Genomic DNA, 10,022 nt, shown 5'->3' on the forward strand with positions numbered 1-10,022 from the left:
CCTTTGACCAGCAGGCCTCTGCTAGGGAGACTAGCTCTGCGTCATCTGCACACACACACACACACACACACACACACACACACACACACACACACACACACACACACACACACACACACACACACACACACACACACACACACACACACGTCCTGTAACTCTCGGGTGAGCCAGCAAACCTCCATAGACTTTTCAGGCTAAAGTGATGAGTGTAAATAAATCCACACATACTGGCCTTCATACCTGTGGTAATGTCTGCTCCGTTGCCGAGGCATGCAGGATGTCCGGTTCTACGAGCACAGAATGATCCCTTTTTGCCAGCTGCTTTTTGTGCCACACATCCAAAACCTTCAGGGTAGCTAAAAAAATGTAATTGATGAAATTACCAGTGAATCCTGGTTTCAACTACATGCTGTGTGTATCTGAATATTGATTTGGCTATTACCTGCCCGATCGTATCAGTAACAAACAATGAAGAAGGCATGTGATGAAGTTCACATTGGCATTATAAGTTGCCATGACAACATCCCAGCGTTCCATGAATGTCTTTAAGGCCATGGTGACCCCTTCCTTTTCGTCTTGGGAATGTCGCGGTTGAGACAAGAGATAAAGCAGCACTTTATTGGTGCACGAGTAGAGGGCTGACACGGCCTTCTCTTTCTGAGTGGAGCCTTTCTCCAGAGCCTAGAAGCACACAGCAGTGTATCTATTATCAGTCTGTATAAAGCTACAAGGAAACACTAGTGACCTGTGGGCTGATTTTCACAATCCAGTGCTACTATTGGAAAGGAATTATGAGGTGTGTGTTTATCTGTTTGTCTCACCCCCACAATCTGATCAGCGAAGAAGTTGATCAAACTCTGCGAGTCCACCAAAAATGCTCCGCTGTAAAGTTTCTGCTGCAGAGTCTGACAGAAGAGCACCACATTCTCCATCATCAAGCCCATCTGACCTTCAGGCGTCTCACTCTTGCAGTCTGAGAGAAATGATCAAATCAGCACATTCAGACAAAAAAATGTTCTTTGCACATGGTCTGGCCAGTTTGGGTTATGAGTAAAGGATGTGTTGTCATTTTACCGTGTGAGTTCAGATGAGTGTTGTTTTCCTCCTCATGGCCGATCATGTGAATAATGTCCATGATCAACTCCAGCAGCTCAGTCTGGAAACTCTGCCTCTGCTCCAGCGATGCATCATCAGGGGAGAACTGACACATGCGGTTTAGTTCAAATAACACTGATAACTATTTTTTTGTGACTGCTGATACTTCCATGATGCTTAACTGACATCTTGTCTAATGTTGTCTGAAATGTAGGTGTTGGTTTAAGTGTATGCACATTAGGCTTGTCTGGATGAAAACATCTCAACATGATCTGTTCTGTAGGCATGCAGATGTACTCTCCCTCCTAGTGGTGAATCATATTACCTACAGCACCTTGGCTCTGACTTTTTTAGTAACTGAGCCAAGAGTGGCATCTTCTGGAGAAACTAGAGTTTGCAGTATCGTACCTAATAAGTTGCATTATGCAAATAACGTTTATGTGTTGCATTTATGTTGATATTTACCAAGACACTGTAAATGATTGGTTATTGTGTGTGTTCGCATTCACCTCCAGTAGCAGAAAGAGAGGATGTGCTGTGTTGTTGGCACACACATTAAGAAGACTGTCCATTAGCAGAATACGGAGGAAGTCGCACACCGGCTTCCTGTTTGGATGACTCCTGAATGTGTCCTCACATTCACTTGCAACGCAGGGTTCTACCTCGCACTGAAAGAAGGGATCAAATGGGTGAGCAAAACCAGACATTTGAGAACAGCTCCGGTTTCATAAACCCAGCGTAACAGACAAACCTCTGGAACGTCCACAGGGTACACAACTCCAGCGAGGGTATGGAGAAACTCAGGTGAAGCCCACAGTGGGTCTCTGGGCCGGATGTTATGGAGAAGACAAAGGAACTGCATCACACTGGCTGGGAGCTGCGTCTCCCATGATGCATCAGTACCTGACATGTGCTTTGTTGTAGTAACAGGCTGTTCGAAAATACAAATAAATGATGGGTTTAATGCTTTATAAATATGTGGTGAATAATACTGTAGATGTAAGATAATTACATTCTCACCTTAGTGATGATGACTTTGACTAATTCCAGCAATATTGTAGCAGCTTCAACACAGAGCTGCTGAGCAGGACTGTCTGCTTGGCTGTCAATCAATGACTGTAGCATATCATCCAAAGGCACCTTAGGATGACACATAATAGGAGCATTAGGAAAGGGATCATGAACAATTCGGCTTAGAAGATGAAGAGTACCCACTTTTCCATCAGCAGTGTGAATGGCCTTCCTCTCCAGCATCAGAGCAGCCAGGGCTTCAAACACTCGAGGCAGGTGGGAGTGTCTGCTGAGCAGCCCCTGAAGAACATCAAAGCCTGGACACGTGGTGCTGAGGCACTCATAGGACCAAGAATGGGCTCGAAGGTTTTCTGGTGACAATGGAAGAAATCATTGATAGATTTTGGATAAAAGTAAGCCATGCAACAAATATTCCTTATAGATCAACAACATCTAAAATGAATGATTTAGCATGTTTAACACATCTAAACTTGAATTAGGTTACTAATAATATTATTTCAATATACTTATTTGATTCTTGTCGTTTGTGTATGCAAAATTCTGTTAACTGATCATTTAATTGCTATATTTCAGTGAGCTGCATGTACTTTGAATTAAATATCTCTTAATAAAAATGTATTTGGTCAGTACACACCATTTAAAACCCCTTTGTCTAGTTTAACCTTTATAAACATCAGAATTGTGTATCAAGATAATTGAATATCATCACTAAACGGTTCCAGTAAAAGTGGTCGAATTACAACATTGATTTATTTCCCTGCTTCACTGTGAGAACGTATTCAACTGTGTATGTACCTAAGACAGCAAAGGGTTCCTCCATGCCCTCTATGAGTGTTGCTGGGAGCACCCCCTCTCTGAAGCTGCTCTGCTGGCTGGGACTTGACAGAAAGTGTGTGAGCAGGACGAGACTTATTTTTAAAGTGGTATGGTGAAGGTGGGGCTGAAGGAAGAGCAGGAACCAATCACTGCCCAGGGTATCGAATAAGGCCTTCTGCTGACTACAGGGGAATAAAATCATGACGACACTAATCAGTTAATGTTTCTGCCATGACATTCTGGCGCATAAAATACTGGGAAAATATGTTTTCATTCCAGTTTTGGATCAGCTAAGCAGTAACAGATGCCACTCACTCTTCGATTAGAAGGCTGTCTGAGTTGAGGATTTCACAAAGTGAGAGTAAGAGCTGGTTGCGGATCCAGATGAGGCTGGCTGGAAGACAACATTAAAACAGATTAAAACTATTCTGGGTCAGTACAAGTAACAACTTGTGAAATCTATGATTATTTTGAATCTAACATTTTATTCAAGAGAGACATGACATATGTAAGGTACTGCATAAGGTGTGGTTGTGTGTACCTGGCATATCCTGTGGTAGATCACGGTCAGATAGCTCATTGCTTCCTTCATCCATGTTACTTAGAGAAGGGAGTGTGTAGACCAGGAAGAGCCCAAGTCTGACCAAATAAAAGGACATATTTTAAATGCAGATCTATTTTGAAAAACCTAATTGATGTGATATCTATATTTGAAATCATGTGTACTTTGTTGTGGCTGGTTCATCCCCAGACTGTACCTTCTTATGTCAAGAGGAGTGAAGTGAGCTTTGAGGAGGGTTGTGACGACACACAAAATGATCTTAACCTTCTGAACGGTCACAGCGGGATTGGAAAGTTTGAACAGCAGCTTTGGCATTAGACCCATACTGTGCATGGCCGCTGCATTATTGCTGTCGCTGCTGACAGAGAGGGAAATAGAGAGCACTCATATCAATCACAACCTGTTCCCACAGACAGAAAACATAATTCAGTAATCCATGCCCACGTTCAGCCATGCTCTTCTCTTCAGCGACGGATTCTGTTGAACTCTCCCTTGACTGTTTCGGTAGAACATTTCCGTGATATTGACAGGCTACGGTAGATGTTGACAGAACAGCTGATATAGTATGGTGTCAGACCTGAACAGGAGCCTCTTGGTTGTTTAATCTACCTTGTTGGCCATGTGACTCATATTGAATTAGATGAAAGCGACAAGTCTGGTCACACTGGCTGTGGAAATTACCTCGACGATTTCAGGATTTCAGCAAAGTGGTTGAGAACTGAAAGGTCCAGATTATCTGAAGTGTTCTGCCACACCTGAAAACATAGTATAATGAGAGAGAAAACTTAATTGTACAATTAGCTTAGAAATGCACTTTAAAACGCTTTAAATATATACTGATTGGGCATAAAAACATCATCCATTCACTACTTCCACATCATTTCTATGGTATAATGTAGAGGCTTACTTCCAGGTCACACAGCAGAGCCTGGAAAGCAGGTGTGTTTGCTAGGCAACCCGAACCAGAGATCAGCTCCACCGACCTGGAGAGATACAGAACCAACTGAAAGGTTCTGTGGCTGACCAGACTGCGCTTCATCTTCAGCAGGAAAGCTAGCAGCTACAAAGACAAAAAAGTAAACATAAAAGACAGATCAGTCTGAGTAAGCTAGCAGATTTGGATACCCAACATGCGATTGTACAAGTTCTGACAGACCTCGTATCCATTGATTCGGTTCATTTCCTGCTGCATTGCAGAGTTGGTCTCCAGCACAGACAGAAGAACTTTGACAGCTGCGTACAGAGAGCTATCATCTGGCGCCATTGCAACCAGACTGAGAACAACTGCAGGCCCGCCGACGTACAGCAAACCATTGGATGCACTGCTGGGGGTGAACGTACGGACACCTGGAGGGAAAAGGACCATGAGCATAATGTATGTGCAGCAAGAATCATTGCAAATACATTTTAGAATGACGATTTATTTACCATAATGTCCAACCAGGGCTGCTCCTATGGTGCGAGCCGTACCACTCAGATGCTGGCTGATATTTTGAGATAGGAACACCGGGGTGCACTGATCCCGAGAAGTTATGCCCATCTGTAATTACACACCATGGTTGCTTCTCTGTTTCAACGGCAAAACAAAAAGAACAGTTTTAATATGAACTCTTCTCACCTCTTTAGCAATCAGTCTGCAGTCCACCTCGTTGTAATCCTCTCTGATCTGCACCACAGTTGTCAGCTTAGAAATTGCTGGGTTGATGCCGAATGAGATTCTCTCCTCAGGAACCAGCCGGAGAGACTCAGCATCTGGATCAGAGCCTGGAAACAAATGGAGAGGTGAGACAAGCATGAATGAGTAGAAATTCTTAATGAAAGGCAAATATATAGTGTAACCATAATCAGCACTATAAAGTGAGAGAAACTAGTGTTAAATTGTATAAAAAGCGTGTGATTGGTTTAGTAATAACACTTTTTTGTCAACATTATCCTTACATAATGCATGTAAAGTTAGGCCATAACAAATCATCTAGTCTGCAGAGAAAATCATTCATGCATGCATACTATGAGCACCATGACAACTTGATGTACTGCATGCCAAGACATTTATGAAACAAAAAAGAGAACCAAAGTGTTGAACCCTGTAAACTACATTAGCATCTAGAAACTAACTTGTCTTAGTCAAATGTATCTATAAACCACATTTACCTTAGTTGACTTGCAGGCATTACAGGCCTCAACCAAAAATAAGCAACAATGCACACAGCTCCAATCAAGGCACAAACCAAACACATTGGAAGAAGTACCTGTCAGAAATCAGGAGGATTGAAACACTAATAAGTAAAGATGCTGATTTACTGTTAGTAAACAAGTCATACTGTAGATATCCTGAATAATTCTTGCACAAGATCTTATGGCTCACCTGTGCTGCGCAGAGCCAGGAAGTTCCCCTGGTAGGCGGTGCCTTGAGCGTACATGGCACCCACAGCCTCAGGGCTCAGAGCTTCTTCAAACAGGTAGCAGGGACCCACTCGCCACACCAGGGCAGCGTGCTCCTTCCAGAGCGCCGGCGTCCCTATCAGTCCGAACACATCAATCACAGCTGCGGGGTCCATGGAGACGTACTGACCAGGGAACGGCTGAATATACCTCATCTGAGAAAATAATGCATATTAAATATTTGGCACTGAATACTTACAATCAGTTAAATCATCAGATATCATCAATCATCATCCTTTCTCTCCTCTTGCCCTACCTTTCCTGTCCCTACTGCCTTGCCGTTGAAGTATGCTGTAGCCACACAGCTCTTCTTCACGTCTTTGGCCATGACAACAGCCAGGTGGTGCCACTGACCCGGGACAAGCAGGCTGGAGCAGCGGAACCTCAGTGAAGTAGGCAGAGAAGTGGGAGTGCAAACTTCTGGCTCCATCATATCTGTAAATCAAACATGACATTTGGTCGATTTCTGCAGTCTAAACGCATGAATTGATTATCGTGCAGAAGGATTAACCGATGCTTGGAGTTGGTTGAAGGGTGGAAAAATAACTAGAAAGCTCAACAAATTATCCAACTATCTGCAAACTATTTTGTTCATCAAAGAATGTTTTTCAAAGTTCAAATATTGACGATACTTTTATGGCTCTCTTACCCAGGTATGTAAATGCTTCCTCCTCAGTAGAGATGACCAGACAGCCATCAAAGGCTGAGAAGGAGATGGACAGACAGATGTACTGTTGTTCAGTCCGGGACATGTGGCGGACCACCGTCAGTAGACGGATCGGGTGGGAATCGCAGGCTGAACTAAAGCGGTTGATCTGGAACCAGCAGGAAAATGAGAGACCAGCTGTAGGGGGAAAACCCCGGCAGTCTAAAATATGAGAAAGCAATGATTAGGAATTTTAATCAGAGTAATTTATGAATAATAAGTATAAGTATTAAACATTTAGATTCATTATTTACCTTTTCCAATTCCTCCTGTTGGGATTGAATCAGAAGTCACTCCTTTCACTGTGGACAGAGAGGGCAGGAAAAGGCAGCTGCAAAGCCCAGACACAGGGTAAGAAATTAGTAAAAACGTAAATTAGTAAAAACGAAACACTTTCTAACATATTTTTAACATTACAGAGCAATTAACTCACAAGCCAAAAACATGCATTATATGATTTCTTTGAAAATGAAAGGATTAATACTAAAGCAGTTCCTTTGAGTGTATTTATTACTTCAGGACTCCAAAGGTACCCATTAACCAAGGACTCACCCATATCCACTCTCACTCATGTCAAACTCTACAAAGGCGGGTGAGGTGGAGACCCGGTGGGGCCTGAAGGTGCGCGGTGACGTCATGGACACCAGACTGATGATCTGGTGGACGGGGATTGGAGATCTAATAGCTGAAGACTGTAACAAGCTGAAGGTCCGCTTTAGTGTCTTTACTGGAGATCCCGATGAGGCATCTCCCTCTGTGGTGTGACCTTTAGACAACATAACAAACATTCAGTGTGTTACCTGCTTCATGTCTGTGCTTTAGACCCCATATGTAACATCAAAATGATTTAATCATACAACAGAAGGATTAAGCCACCATATGTTATTTAAAATAAACAAGTATTTACCATTTGAAACGGGAGCTTTTGCAAGTGGCAGTTGCATGGCCGTTTTGTCTGCCAAACACATGAGTGGGTTCCCTAAACACAGGAACTTTCTGAGGAGAAAAAAGTAGGAAACACACATATGATATGGAATGTTGTAGCACAAATACTCCAAATAGTTATTAGACAAACCTAATCATTTAAAAAATCTCCTTCTCTTCAGTGCATTAAGTGAGAACTTCAGAGTCTGTGTATGTTTTACCTGAAGTCTACATGAGTGATGGCCTGGGAAGAGAGCTTCTCCAAGATGCGAGTAATGGGTAGATGCAACGGGTGGTTGGGAGCCATCAACATGCTCCGACAGTGAGCCAGGAGTGTGGAGACCAGCCCCCCCTCGCACACTATCTGACGGTTCGGCTCAGATTTAACCATGGCCTGGATGTGGTTTGCCAGTGAGAGCTGTACCTCCATTGAGAGCTGAGGAAAAGGGAAATAATGTTGGCTTATTCCTGGGCCCTATTGTGTATTTAATGATATGCAACAGTAGAGACTAACATATACAATCTGGAAAGGTACCTGGGGGTCCTCCAGTGCAAACACTGATGGAAGGAGAGTCATAATAACTCGGATTGCTCCTGGATGAAGAATAATATGATCACAGGTGAACCTACTGTAAGCCAAGGAAAAAGAAAAGACACATATGGGTTGATACTTCTGATATTACATCTCACAAAAATGTTGATATGAATGTAGAGGAAATTCATCTTATAGGAAATGGCTTCCAAGGACTTAAACAAAAAAAAAAGAAATATCCAACTGTACCGCGACTCTGTGCTGACTGTGGTAATACTGGGTGCTGTGTTCCTGGATATTCCCTGTGTGTCATCCACAGACTGCAGGCCTGATCCCAAGTGGACAGGAGGGGACCCTGAATACACTCCTTCACACCCTTCATCTGGCTCTAGTTCCAAGTGTAACTCCAGAGGAGAGTAAGTTCCTGTTGCAAACTGGTCAAGATAGGACAGCAGACTCAAACATGTCCGTAGAGTGACAGGAAGATTAGGCTGCTGTGTTGTGGAGGCAGATGAGGGAGCCACAGTGGCCTTTGCTAACCCAACAAACTGGTGAAAGCTCTTTCCAGAGGACTGTTCGTCCTCTGCCGTCTTGAGGAAAGAGCCCTCCTCTCCATCAAACGTCTCTTTCTCAGGGCCTTCTGTGTGGAAACAGCCTAGCTGGAGTAGAGCCTCTGACAGCCTTTCATAAAAGCCACCAGTCTCAAAATGGTGTGCGTTTACTGTGTGCAGATGCACTGCCAGGGCCAGAATGTGGAGAGTGAGGAGAAGGAGGTCCAGCAGCGGTTTGTGTCCCAGGGATTTCCACACTGCTCCCTGGGGAGGATCGGACAGAGCTCCTTCCATGTCAATCACCAGAGACAGCAGTCCAGTGAAGCCTCCTGCTCTCCTGAAGGCGTCCCAGCTGTTAGGGCTCTCCAACACCTTCAGCACCGACTGAAATACAGAAGTGATGGAAAACACTCAATAAGTTGATCTTGGTGAATTTGAATTATTGGTATGACTCAGGTGAGTGTCTTGATGAAGCTGTCTGGCTTGCTATTGGGAAAAATAGAACCTGATTTGATTTCTTTATATTGCTAATTTACTGTGGAGGGCCTTATGATTCATATTACTGGAGTTGTTCCTATATTGGTGATGCAATAAACATATTTGTTTCTTACTGACATTACAGGTAAAGTGATTGTTTTAGTGGGTTAGTAGGATCTTTAAGCATAATTTAATGATTATCGGGATAATATTGAATTGATATCTTGAATCACAATTATCTTGGGAAAAAATAACGGAAACATGAAATGCTTAATTTAGAGAGAAATTATTTTGATGACAGACAGCTAGAAGTCTCAGCATTTAAACGTGCCTCGCTGGTCAATTAAAAACAATGTCGTGAAAAATAGATGAAACGTATAGATATATCATAAATCATTTCTGGTAACTAGTTTTTAGAGGTGAACGAAATGACATTAGCTTTATTCAATTTAGAGACCTAATCCATCAGGTAGGTAATGTGTGAGGCAGAACGCAGAGGGAAATGAGATTAACTGAAACTGGAGTAATCACAATGGCTCTTAACACTTGCCAACCCAGGTCGCACCCAATCTGATTGCCACCTACTTTAACCATGTTAGTACCAAGAACACACACACACACACACACACACACACACACACACACACACACACACACACACACACACACACACACACACACACACACACACACACACACACACACACACACACACACACACACACACACACACACACACACACACACACACACACACACACACACACACACACACACACTACTACGTACGTACGACGACACACTACTACTACTACTACTACACACACACACGACGACGACGACGTACGTACGTACGTACGTACGTACGTACGTACGTACGTA

The 10,022-nt window shown here is 43.2% G+C and overlaps 1 protein-coding gene across 5 annotated transcripts in view; it reads right to left on the reverse strand.

The window, feature by feature from the left end:
- The window catches only part of wdfy4 (WDFY family member 4), a 44,368-nt gene that overhangs the window by 23,580 nt on the left and 10,766 nt on the right, over positions 1-10,022 (reverse strand). For 3 of the 5 annotated variants that reach the window (XR_800215.1, XM_010790966.1, XM_010790965.1), the window contains 26 exons: positions 8,362-9,047; positions 8,116-8,209; positions 7,802-8,016; positions 7,564-7,652; positions 7,209-7,422; positions 6,911-6,987; positions 6,600-6,818; positions 6,207-6,385; positions 5,874-6,105; positions 5,127-5,272; positions 4,937-5,048; positions 4,665-4,855; positions 4,416-4,568; positions 4,190-4,263; positions 3,705-3,866; positions 3,488-3,585; positions 3,262-3,340; positions 2,926-3,128; positions 2,314-2,480; positions 2,119-2,238; positions 1,850-2,029; positions 1,608-1,766; positions 1,078-1,204; positions 825-976; positions 446-684; positions 244-359 (listed from right to left, as the gene is read on the reverse strand). Coding sequence is in view for 4 of the 5 variants with exons in the window: in XM_010790966.1 (XP_010789268.1) it covers positions 244-359; positions 446-684; positions 825-976; positions 1,078-1,204; positions 1,608-1,766; positions 1,850-2,029; positions 2,119-2,238; positions 2,314-2,480; positions 2,926-3,128; positions 3,262-3,340; positions 3,488-3,585; positions 3,705-3,866; positions 4,190-4,263; positions 4,416-4,568; positions 4,665-4,855; positions 4,937-5,048; positions 5,127-5,272; positions 5,874-6,105; positions 6,207-6,385; positions 6,600-6,818; positions 6,911-6,987; positions 7,209-7,422; positions 7,564-7,652; positions 7,802-8,016; positions 8,116-8,209; positions 8,362-9,047 (4,483 nt within the window). In the remaining variant the exon portion in view is untranslated. The remainder of the gene's footprint in view (positions 1-243; positions 360-445; positions 685-824; positions 977-1,077; positions 1,205-1,607; positions 1,767-1,849; positions 2,030-2,118; positions 2,239-2,313; positions 2,481-2,925; positions 3,129-3,261; positions 3,341-3,487; positions 3,586-3,704; positions 3,867-4,189; positions 4,264-4,415; positions 4,569-4,664; positions 4,856-4,936; positions 5,049-5,126; positions 5,273-5,873; positions 6,106-6,206; positions 6,386-6,599; positions 6,819-6,910; positions 6,988-7,208; positions 7,423-7,563; positions 7,653-7,801; positions 8,017-8,115; positions 8,210-8,361; positions 9,048-10,022) is intronic. The other 2 variants (XM_010790967.1, XM_010790968.1) reach the window with 2 other exon arrangements.

The sequence above is a fragment of the Notothenia coriiceps genome, unplaced genomic scaffold, assembly GCF_000735185.1.
Source record: "Notothenia coriiceps isolate Sejong01 unplaced genomic scaffold, NC01 NC01_scaffold00034934, whole genome shotgun sequence".
Lineage (NCBI taxonomy): Eukaryota > Metazoa > Chordata > Actinopteri > Perciformes > Nototheniidae > Notothenia > Notothenia coriiceps.